At 36.9% G+C, this 12,812-nt stretch overlaps 1 protein-coding gene across 6 annotated transcripts in view; it reads right to left on the bottom strand.

Annotated features, from left to right (window-relative positions):
* The window catches only part of CFTR (cystic fibrosis transmembrane conductance regulator), a 233,898-nt gene that overhangs the window by 175,935 nt on the left and 45,151 nt on the right, over positions 1–12,812 (bottom strand). For 5 of the 6 annotated variants that reach the window (XM_027845011.1, XM_027845012.1, XM_027845015.1 and 2 more), the window contains one exon: positions 11,484–11,592. In XM_027845011.1, the coding sequence (XP_027700812.1) occupies positions 11,484–11,592 (109 nt within the window). Of the gene's footprint in view, positions 1–1,442; positions 1,515–11,483; positions 11,593–12,812 lie in introns of those variants that run through there. The other variant, XM_027845017.1, reaches the window with a different exon arrangement.

The raw sequence follows: 12,812 nt of genomic DNA, 5'->3' as shown, positions 1-12,812 counted from the left end.
TGTCAGTCCCAGAGGGACAAGAGAAGGTGTTGAATTGGTTAGAGAGAATAGCAAGTCACCCTGATGGAAGATGAGAGACAGAAAAAAAAGTTGGGACAAATCCCTTGGCCAGGCCCTATCAGACTATGGGAGGCAACTCACCAATTCCTCATCTCCCTGAAAATTTTACGGGGTTGGAGAGGGCAACAATGTGGGGAAAAGGAAGAAATATCATCCCTACATTTGGAGCATTAGGGACAAGAGCATAAGGCACCTTAGGCACCTTAAGTACCTTGTTTCATCAAAGCATTTAAATGAATCCCAAAGTTCCAGAAGGAAGCCTCACTTAGATGAAGTAACACACAGTTATCCCCAGAGAGACCCCACATTAGACAATTCCTTCTATTGATCTGTACAATGCTGTTCTGGCTATTGAAGCCCCAAGATGACTGCAAGACAGGTTTCTTTGGCAAGCTCTACATCCTGGAAGAGTCATTCCAAGATCTCTGGAACTGCATTATCGTCTGGAGTCATCAGTGTTTGAGAAGATGTGCACTAGTCTGTGGGGTCATATGTAACAAGAAAATAAGAGGAAGGATTTACCAAAGTGGGAGGAAAAGAAAAATGACAATAGACATGATGAAAACACAGGCAAGTCCTTGAGGAACGGAAGAAGTAACAGGAGTAGGATCAATAGGAGCAGCGAAAAAATTAAGGGGGTGACAGAAAATATGCACACAGAAATTAGCCATTTTCCTCACACAGACATCCAAGGAAAAGGATGCCACCCTCCACTCACCACCAAATACCCATGTAAGGTGGCTTAGGTGGCATGTTGACATTACCCTTATACATGAAGATAAGTTTGATACAATAATGATAATAATAATAATTCACATTTATATAGTACTTTAAAGTTAGCAAAGTGCTTTGGATAAATTACCTCACATTTCATGATGCCACAACATAAGTAGAATAGTAGCAAGTCAGCCACTACAGTTCCTAAGTGTGACATAGCATACTACAGAAGAGAGCTAAAGCAGTATTAGAACTAGGGCTGTTTATTATGATCATCAGAATGATGAATTTCAATCTAAAAGAGCCAGAACATAGAAGTAAGGAACTTAGACAACTCATAAGGTGGGAATAGAGTTATGAGTTCAGGTGACCTTTCTCACTAAAAGTGATATTGAAGTTACATCCCCACGTGTGAATGGTCATAACTCTTTAAGTTTTCCTTCCTTAGTGTCTGAAACGATGAGTATATGTGCAGGGAGGAACAGGGATCACAGTTATAAGGACTTATATTGGTTCATCCACCCCATTGGTCATACAAACAAACTAGGAAATACTCTGGCTTTTTCAGACCACAAAGGGAATCAGTCTATAACGTGAAATCATCCTAAGCTCTGCTAACCTGCATATGATGAAAAGTATTTGAATGAAGCTTTCTGTGTGATTACCATAAGAGGCATTGTTGATCCAGGAAGGTAAGCTGCAACAGGATAGACACCTCGAACAAATGCCAGGCTATCTACCTTTGTTGGCCTAAAAGCAAAATAAAAGAGAAAGGGAAAGGGAAAGGTCCCTCAGTTTCCTCACTGGTAAGAGAGAGGAAGAGAAAGAGGGAGAGCAAAAGAGAGAGAGAGAGGGAGAGAGAAAAAGAGAAAGAGACAGAGACAGAGAGAGAGACAGAGACACAGAGAGACAGAGACAGAGACAGTTAGACTGGATGATCTCTAAGGTCACTTCTACATCAAAAAAGAATTATGAAACTATGCACATGTTTCACCTTAAACAATATACAAGTGGTACAACAAAATCTGACATGCAATTTTTTTTTAAATTTTGGACTTTTGCCACAGAAATAAGTGGGATGCCTTTGCTCAAAATGAATCATTTAGTTTGATTGGCCTATAGTATGCTTAAAACTATAGAAGTGTTTGACTATGCACAAGGTGCATTAAGTGTGTATTAGTGTGTATTAAGATAAGGAGAAACTATTATGAACTAAAATATGAGTTTTATATCATGTTCTGATTTTCATTCAATTGACCAACAATCATTATATCATGAGGAATTCAACCATATGAACCAGGGATTGTAATTTGTAATTTAGTATACCTGATAAGGATAGCCTTTTTATGCATGAAGGTATCAATATATCTTTAGAGAAGTCAAGGCAAATGTTTATCCTTGGAAAAATGGTACAGAGTTTAAGTACATGTGTTTTGCTTTGTTTCTCAAAATCTCATTATCGGCCACTATAAGAGGCAGCTTACCATTCTAGATATACCAGTGATATTCTGATATTTCAACCTATATTTTCTACTATATAAGAGAATATAGGGTCATGGAAACACCCCAAAGGTGGAGATGGCTTTGTTCTGCCTTTGTATCCCTAGGACCTCGTATAGTATATGGAACATAGAAATCACTGTAGGTTATTCCAGAATTTACAATATCAAAATCTCATCACCATCACTGCTTCTCCTTGAATCAAAATACTCTCTACCTCCATCCATAGGTAAGAGGAAATAATAGTCTCTTGGAATGTCAGGGATAGGATTTGAATACCATAACAACAGAACCACCTAAAATTCCTACCCTCTTCTTTATCCCTCAAACTTTTCAAATAAGTTTAATTAAGGGAGAGAATCCCAGTTTGAATGTGTAGACATGTTCAGAATTGATTAAAGGGTAAGAAAATATTTTTCTGAAAACTTAATGCAAATTACTAGCATTATTATCAGTTTTCCTCTGAAACCTTGTTATGGTTTGAAGGTGAGCCTGTATTCCTGAAGTTTATGTCAGAGGACTACTCATTCTACCAGGTCCTAAGCAGTTGGAAAAACTTCAGGCATGGGACTGAATATGTGTTGCTAGATGGCCATCCTAGCTAAATGTAAAGTGGCTTACCACCACAAGTCTGTCTGACCACCATGTGATGAAGTTTTTTGGGCACTAACTCACACAGTCTATAATTGACAGATATGGCCATAGTGGATTTGTGATCTCAGTGGAAGGAGCACCTATACCAAAAAAACTGCATATTACTGAAGTACTAAAGCATTGTCATTACCATAAATGATTTTTTTTTATGAAGCAGTAGGTGGGAAAATAGATAGAGTATAGGACCCGGAGTCAAGAAGACCTGTGTTCAAACACAAATTCTTAATAGCTGTGTGACTACAGGCAAATCACTTAATCTCTGTCTGCCTCAGTTTCCATATCTGAAAAATGGAAGTAATAATAGCACTAATCTACCAGAGTTGTTGAGTACCAAATGAGATAATTGTTTAGGGCTTTGCAAATGTCTAAGCACTAGATAAATACTAGCTATTATTATTTATCATTATCATCTTCTTTGATCAGTCAACTAGCAGGATAACCACCAGCTTGACTTTGCAAAGAAAAGTTTATCTTTACTCAATCCTCATTTTCAATTTCTTAATTAAATATTGAAAGGCTGATATGTTCCCAATGGAAACCTTAACTGTTGGAGATAACATGGTAGGAATATTATTGGTCTGGCTGCTGACAAGGTTTAAGGAAACCAAGTGTGTATTTCATGGTGATATATCACTAATGTGACATGAGATGATATAAATATGTCAGTTAAGCAAGCTCTCTCATGATGCTAATTTCCTTTTTTTCAACCTTCCCAGGGCCAAGCATAAATAATACAATACCATTTATCAGTGCCAAAACCAAAAGTAAACTGCCAGTACTGCAGCTGTGAGGTTCAGAGGAAATCAGAAAACAAATAAATGTATTCATAATTTTTTCTTTTTCTTTTAAAAATTTTTAAAATCATTATTTATTTATTTTAAACATTCTTTTTAAATTTTGAATTCCAAATTCTCTACCTGTCTCACACCTTCCACCACCCAGCATTGTTCAGTCATATCCAACTCTTCATGACCCCATAGACCATACTGCCTGTGGGCTTTTCTTGGCAGATATACTGAAATCCTTTGCCATTTCCTTCTAAAGTCAATCAAGACAAATAGACTAAGTGACTTGCCCAGGGTCACACAGCTAGTAAGTGTCTGAGGATGGATTTGAACTCACATCTTCCTGACTTCAAGCCCTACACTCTATTCACTGAGCCATCTAACTGCCTCCATGATATCAATTATACATATGAAATCATGCAAAACATATTTCAGTATTAGCTATTATTTTTTAAAAAGCAAGAAGAATAAAGTGAGAAAACTATACTTCAATTTGTACTCAGAGTTCATCAGTTCTCTCTTTGGAGGTGGATAACATTTTTTCATCATGAGTTCTCTGGTATTGTCTTGGATCATTGTATTGATCAGAGTGGCCAAGTCTTTCACAGTTGATCATCATTACAACACTGCTATTATTGTGCACAACAGTCTCCCAGTTCTACTCACTTCACTTTGCATCAGTTCATGAAGGTCTTGGACATGTTTTGTTTTTTTTTGTTTTGGTTTTTTTTTACCCTGAAATCATCACCTCTTCACTTTACAGAACCATAGTACTCCATCACAATCACAGGCTACAACTTGTTCAGCCAGTCTCTAATTGATGATCATCTCCTCAATTTCCAATTTTTTGCCATCACAAAAAGAGAAACTACAAATATTTTTGTACATGTAGGTCCTTTTTCTTTTCCTTTGATCTCTTTGGGACACAGGCCTAGTAATGGTAATGCTGAGTCAAAGGATATAGTTTTATGTTTGGGCTTATTTCCAAATTCTTCTCCAGAATGGTTGGACTAATTCACTACTCCATCAATAGATTATTAGTATACCCATTTTTCCTCATCTCCTCCAGCATTTGTCATTTCTGGTAAGTGTGAGGTGGTACTCAGAGTTGTTTTAATTCCCCTTTCTCTAATCAATAGTGATTTAGAGCATTTTCATATGACTTAGATAGCTTTGATTTCTTTTCCTGAAAACCACCTATTCATATCCTTTGACTATTTAACAATATGGAAATGGCTCTTATTTTTACATATTTGACTCAGTTCTATATTCAATATATATTTTAAAATAAGGCCTTTATCAGAGAAACTTGCTATAAATATTTTTATTATTTTGTTGTCTATGCTGTCTTTTAGCAAAATGTAGTTTCCATGATTATCATTTTAATTAAGTCTATTTGTCCTTTTGCTTCGTCTGAAATAATGATCACTACCCCTGCCTTTTTTTTTTTTTTTGGTACAGCTGAAGCATATTAGATTCTATTCCAGCTCTTCATTTTAACTCTGTATGTATCTTTCTGTTTCAAGTATGTGTGTCTCTTGTAAACAACATATTGGATTCTGGTTTCTAATCCATTCTGCTACCTACTTTAGTTCTATAGGTAAGCTTATTCAGTCACGTTCACAGATATGATTACTAATTGGGTGTTCCCTCTATTCCATTTTCTTCTGTTTCTTCTCTCTTTTTATTCTGTTCCTCCTCAAAAATCTATTTTGCTTCTAACCACTGCTTCCTTCAATCTCCCCTTCCTTTTATCATCCTCCCCTTCCTCTTATCCCCTTCTTCTCCTATTTCCCTACTGGATAAGTTATATTTCTATATACAATTGAGTGAGTCTGTGTGTTTGTGTGTGTGTATGTGTGTGTGTGTGTGTGTGTGTGTGTGTGTGTGTATTCTGCTCTCTTTGAACCAATTCCAATGAGATGGAAGTTCAAATATTGCCATTTATTCCCCTCCAACCATTTTCCCCTCTACTGTAAAAGCTCTCCCTTACACACCTCTTTTATGTGAGAAAAATTTTTTTCATTCTACCTCTCCCTTCTTCCTTCTCCCAATGCATCCCTCTTTGTTATCGTTATCCCCCCCCTTTTTTTTTGGAGATCATGCCAACATAACTGACTCACAGCCAAGCTCTTTATCCATGTAAATGCCTTCTAACTGCCCTAATAATGACAAAGTTCTTAGAAGTTACATGTATCATCTTCCCAAATAGGAATGTAAACAGTTTAACTTTATTGAAACCCTTATGATTACTCTTTCATATTTACCTTTTTATGTTGTTCTTGAGTCTTGTGTTTGAATGTCAAATTTTCTATTCAACTCCGGTCTTTTCATCAGAAATATTTGAAAGTCCTCTATTGCATTAAATATCCCCTGAAGATTGTTTCCCCTGAAGATTTATACTCAGTTTTGCTGGGTAGGTGATTCTTGGTTGTAATTCTAGCTCCTTTGCCTTCCAGAATATCATATTCCAATCCCTCTGCTCCTTTAATGTGGAAACCACTAAATCTTATATGATCCTAACCATGGCTTCACAATCTATCAATTATTCCTTTCTGGCTGCTTGAAGTATTTTCTTTTTGATATGGGCACTCTGGAATTTGGCTATAATATTCCTGGGAGTTTTTATTTTGAGATTTCTTTCAGGAGGTAATTCATGGTGGATGCTTTTAATTTCTATTTTACCCCCTGGATCTAAAATATCAAGGCAGTTTTCCTTGATAATTTCTTGAAATGTGATGTCTAGGCTCTTTCTTTGATCATGGCTTTCAGTTAGCCCAATGATTCTTAAATGATCTCACCTTGATCTATTTTCCAGGTCAGTTGTATTTCCAATGAGATATTTCACATTTTGTTCTTTTTTTTTTATTCTTTTGACTTTGTTTTATTGTTTCTTCATGTCTCATGGAGTCATTAGCTTCCACTTATCCAATTCTAATTTTTAAGGAATTATTCTCTTCAGTGAGATTTTGTACCTCTTCTTTCCATTTGGCCAATTCCGCTTTTTAAGGAATTATTTTCTTCAGTCAATTTTTGTACCTCCTTTTTCATTTGGTCTATTCTGCTTTTTAAGGAGTTATTTTCTTAAGTATTTTTTGTACCTCTTTTACCAAGCTATTAATTTTCTTTTCATAGTTTTCTTGCATCACTCTCATTTCTTTTCCCAGTTTTTCCTCTACCATTCAGTTTTTTCTTTAGCTTTTCCAGGAATTCTTGTTGGGCATGGGTCCAATTAGAATTTTTCTTTGAGGCTTTGTTTATTGATGTTTTCACATCGTTGGCTTCTTCGGAGTGTATGTCTTGATGTTCCCTGCCACTGTAGTAGCTTTTTATGGTCAATTTATTTTTTTGTTGTTTGCTCTCATTTTTCTAGCCTATTTCTTGACTTTGAACTTTATGTTAAAATTGGGCCCTGCTCACCTGGGGGTGGGGAGGCACTGCCTAAGCTTTAGCCTTTTTCATGCTATTGTTTTCAGAGCTAGTTCTGGATATCTGTAAGTTTTTGTTACTCCAAAGTGGTATGATCCTGTGAGGTGTGGTCTGCACTCTGGTCTTTACCCAGGAAGGGCCCTGGTTCCCTGGAGCAACTCTTTTAGTACTCTCTTTGCCTTGGAACTGAGACCAGGGACCCTACTCCCTTGTGACTGACCCCCAGCTCTCTTCTCCACTCTAAAACTGTGACTCAGAACTGTGTATAGGCAATAGATTTGCCAATCAGTGCCATCTGTACTTTGTAATAGCAAAGGGTCCCCTGTAATCTCTTTCTTACCAGTTGTCTGGCCCATTTACCTTGTCTGGGCTGAGAGCTCCCAAAGCTGCTGCTGTTGTTGTGACCACTGTTGTTGTTGCCAGGTATGCGGGCCCCTGGACAGGCTTCCAACCCAGTGTCACCAACTTCTCTTGCCAACCTCCTAAGTTTTCTTAGGCCAGAAAAATACCTTGCCTTGATCTTTTGTTGGCTCTGTTGCTCCATAATTTCATTCATGTCATTGTTTTAAAGTTATTTGGAGAAGAATATTGAGAGAGTTCAGCTGAGTTGCCTCTAATCTGCCATCTTGGCCAAGTGTATTCATTATTAAAAAAAAAAAAAGCTTGGGAATTATAACTGCTACTTATTTGCAGCAGCAAAGTTGTAATAATTTCAAGCATCACCTGGGAAGTAATGGAATTATAAGTTGAGCAAGAGGAATGGGGGTTAGGCAAGCCTAGAGACCACATACCCTGGAATGCTTCGCTCACTGCAAAGGCAATCATCATATGGTCATTTAAGCTCTCTATGAGTTCTGATTTTATGCGAAACTTCATAACTGTCTAAGTTCACAGAGAGACTTAGGACTGTGAACTGTTAATGATGTGTTATTTTATAAAGAACTTCAGCTACAATTATTAGATACTGAATATTATTACAATACTTAATGTGACATTGTAGTATCAGTGGGAACAGCCTGGCCCTGGGACATCTGAATTCTAGTCCCAACTTTGCCACTAATTTTCTGTGCAACCCTCTGCAAGTCAATTCATAGCTATAAGGTTCAGTTTTCTCATCTATAAAACAAGAGAGTTTGATTATGTCATAGACCTAAGGTTAAAAGGGACCTTAGAGATCTAGTTCTATCTCCTCATTTTAAACATGAGGAAACTGAGGCCCAGAGAAGTGACTTGCTCAAAGTCACAAGGTAGAGTCACTTTTCAAGGTCAGGTCCAGTGAATTATACTGATGATCTCCTAGATTTCTTAATAGCTCTACGTTTCTATTGGACAAGACTTCATAATTTGCATAAACATCTATTTAACAATATAAGTAATTTTTATCTATGAAATGATTTGCTTTGTTCATATGTACCAGTAGAATACAAGCTTCTAGAGGACAGAAGAAGTGATGTTTTTCGTTTTTGTCTTTGCATCATCAGTGCTTAGCATAGTGCATTGCTTAATAAATGTTTGTTGGACTGGATTAAATTTAATTTATGCACTGTAGGGAATCAAGGGAAAAGAGTGTTGTACAAATAGATGACATAAATAGAAAGGGAGTAGTGGCAGGGCTCACCTCCAACTTTGGGGAACTAGTAATTATGTAATGGTAGATAATGTGTTACTAAGGAGAAGATGAGGATGTTATTCAACACAAGCCATATGTAATAGAACAACATCTAGGGACAACATACAGCTATGTTATGGATCTAGGTCATCATAATCCTAGACCAGTATACAGAAGCAGAGAATATGTTCAAATATTAGGCTAGAATTCTGGGCTTGGAAGAGACTTTGAGGACTAGATACCCTGATACCATCCATTTACTGATAAGAAGGGTCCAGAAAGGCCTAGAATGGCCACGGTCACACCAAAGGTTTGTCTGTTAGTCTTTCTGTCTGTCTATCACTCTATCTACCTATATCTGTCATAAAGGACAATTGTAAATTATCTCTATATAATACATTCAAGGAATAAACTCTAGTATGATTTCTATAAGGCCAAAGATCATGAGTTACCCTAGAAAAGTAGAATGTAAAGAAAATATCCAATACATGAATTTGATTATGTGATCACCATACCAGGGATTCTGAACTCTAATTTTACTTAGCACAGAGAATTTCAAAGTATGTTGTAAAATTTTCAAAATTCTCAAAATAAAATTATTTCCATGAATTTTTTAAATAGCAATGGAGAATGCAGACTCCCTCCTCCTCCACTCTGCCCTTGACAACTCACACACCACCACCCACCAAAAAAAATCCACAAGATTTAAAAATTCCCAACATCCTCTCCAAAAAGAAAAAAGAAAAAGGAAGGAAGTGTTACTCTTCCAATCATACAGTGAAGCTATCTTTTGGAAATCACGTTTTAAGTTTTATAGATGAAGAAATTGAGATAAACAGAGATTAAATGACCTGTCCAGGGTTACACAGCAATAATTGTCTGAAGCAGGATTTGAACTCAGTCTTTCAGACTCTACATCTAGCATTTTATCCATTACACCAGCAGTTGCCTTTCAGATAATTATCTAATATTGCCTAAACATGTAACAGTGTATAGTAGAAAGCACACTTTCTCTGGAGCCAGAGTACCTGAGATCAAATATCACTTCTGTTGATTATTACCCACGTGATCTCGAGTAGGTCACTTAAACTTGCTAGGCCACAATTTCCTCATCTGCAGTATGGGTAGTTTGGACTACATGACCTCTAAGGAGAGGTCAGGTAGACCAACGTAAGTACAAGAAAGCAACACACAGAGTACCTGAAACCCCAAACCAAATATTTTATGCAGCTCTAATGTGAAGAATAAACTCATTTGCAATCTCTGTCACCAACTTTTCTAGGTAAAAGCTAAAGTGTTTAAGAGATGACGTATGGAATCAAAGTTACACTTAGGAAGCAGGTATGTAAAGTCCTAAGCTGCCTTTTCAACACTGCCTCTGGATTTAGCATTTCAGTCTAAGGTCACATCTACCCTGATGCAATACACGACAAGCCTAATGAATGCAGTTCAAGATTGTCACTTGCCTACAGTACCACAATGCAAAATTTAAAAAACCTTGTTTCGCATCACTGGAAAGCAGTTCAGCATAAGATTTAGAGCCAGAAGAGAATTTAAAAATAATCTAGTTTGGCCCCCTCAATTTACCAAAAAAAGGAAACAGAGGACTAAAAGAGTTGAAATCTCTTGCCACAATTCATATAGCAGGTTATAGAATAGAGCCTAGTCCAGGGATGGGAACTTGCAGCCTCAAGGCCACATGTGGCCTTCTAGGTCCTTGGGTATGGCCTTTTGATTGAGTCCAAGTTTTACAGAACAAATCCTTTTATTAAGGGGATTTGTTTTGTGAAGTTTGGATTCAGTCAAAGGGTCGCACTTGAGGACCTAGAGGGCCACATGTGGCCTCGAGGCCGCAGGTTCCCCATCACTGGTGTACACTCAAACCCAGGTCCTCAGGCCCTGAAAGGGCAGATGGCTAAGAGCCATTTTCCCCCTTATGCTACTTCTGCTATTCAGATCTCTGGAAAGCAAAGGCAACATTTAATCTAAGGCACAGAATGAACAGTGAACTGGTACTGAAAGAGTACTTATTTAGAAGAAGCAATTCATATGAGCACATTAATTGTTAAGTTTAATTTGCTACTTGCAATCCAAGAAGGAATGGAAAGCACATTTGCTCTGGAATGTGTTTCAGAGCTGGGTAAAATATTTAGTTTTGAGGTTCAAGCACTTGGTGTGCTGATACCTTGTACTTGTGTTGGTCTTCATGGCCCCTCTTTCTACATAGATTTAGAGCTAGAAGGTATCTAAGAGGTCATGTAGTCCAATTTACCCATACTGCAGATAAGGAAATTGTGGCCTAGCAAAAAAGAAAAAAAAATTAATTAAAATTTTACATCTCTATAGCAGAGATTTGAAGTTCCTTCCTGGTTACAATGGTTCCAACTTGTAAGTTTTTCCTTACATATTACTGAAAAAAACCCAAAACAATGCATTGCCAGCTTGTTGTATCAGTCCCATTGAAATAAAGTTAGGCAGATAAAGTATTGGAGTCACCAAGGGCTGAGTTCAAATCCAGCCTCAGATACTTACTAACTGTGTGACCCTGGCTAAGTAACTTAACCTCAGGTTACTCATCTGCACCTACCTCACAGGGATGCTGAGAGGTTAAAATAACACATGCAAAGTGTTTGGCAAACCTTAAGCAGTATAGAAATGCTAGCTATTACAATTACAGAGATTGGGATCATTTTATATACCTATAATGAATTTATTTGCGGCATTCTTACCCCTAAATATAATATGATTCCATGAAACACAAATCTCCAGAAAAAACATCGCCGAAGGGCATTAATGAGTTTGGGTTTTTTCTTTGATGCCAGCTCTCTGTCCCATTCCCTGAAAAAGAAACACAAAATACGAGACCATTAAGTTGGAAGGACAATGTTTGGGTTGTTATGTGCTCTCAACATAGTTTGATTCACCCAAGTATTTCCAAGGAGATTTAGTCAAATTGACTTAAGAAACAAAAAAATTTGTAAAGACCCCAAAGACCCAATGCTCACTGACTTGATAACTCAATAAAAGTTCAAATCTAGTTCAGTCACATATTTGGCACATTTAAATGCCTCACCATATATCACCCTTCAGGGAATTGATTCATGAAAAGGTCACAGTGTATTTCTTAACGGAAAGCACTGTACTGTCTAACACCAGAAATAATGGGCAAAAAATTTTAGGAGTTTCTATAACCTTCAGAAAGAAGAAAATCAGTTTAAAAGAAAAGAAAGAAAAAAAAACAGAAAAGGTATTCTAAAATATGTCTTTCAAAATTTTGTAAGTTTAGCAAAAAATTTTCCTAGATCTTTACCACTTAAGTAGCACATACAATTTAAACTCAAACAGTAAGCTGAAAAGTTAGAAGGTTGAATTTTCCTAATATCTTAGTTTTGTCTGGATTTATGATTCCATCTAAGTAAGAAACTCCCTCACTGGGAGTTATGAGCTTAAAATTATGAATCTATCTAATATTCTCACTCATTGGAACTTCCCTATACCAATGCCCAGACCAGCAATAGTTCTGCAAGCTATAATCTTTTTTTTATTTGTTTTTATTTTTAAGCTTATTGATGACTTTTCCCCCACCAAAGTCATCTCCTTCTTCACTGAATTCCACCTTGTATCAGAAACAAGCACACACATATCTACATAAATAAACAAAACACAGGGCAATTGTGATCCCATCTGACAGGATATACCACATTCCATACATATTGTCTCCCTCTTCTCCAATGAACAAATGGAGAGATGTTTCATCATCAGTTCATTGGAGCACTTAAAAACACCCATTTACCAATCTATTAATTTGCTAGCCCACACATAGCACAGGAATCCTTCAGCTTAAAAGTTTACTGTTCTATGATCTGAATGAGAATGGTTTCACTGTTAACTGTCTATTTGGAGTATCACAGAGCCCAGCCCTGTAAGCTCTCCATAATTAATGATAATCAATCAGCACTTTTGTCCCACTTCAATGATCACAGTTTCCATATATTTCATAACCAAAAAGATGAAGGAGGGTTTGACCCAACTGAAAACAATGACTTTTCATGCAAATC

This window comes from Vombatus ursinus, unplaced genomic scaffold, assembly GCF_900497805.2.
Source record: "Vombatus ursinus unplaced genomic scaffold, bare-nosed wombat genome assembly UNPS02014946.1, whole genome shotgun sequence".
NCBI classification, from domain to species: Eukaryota; Metazoa; Chordata; class Mammalia; order Diprotodontia; family Vombatidae; genus Vombatus; species Vombatus ursinus.
Note: the sequence above shows the minus strand (reverse complement) of the source record. Positions and strands in the feature narration are given on the sequence as shown.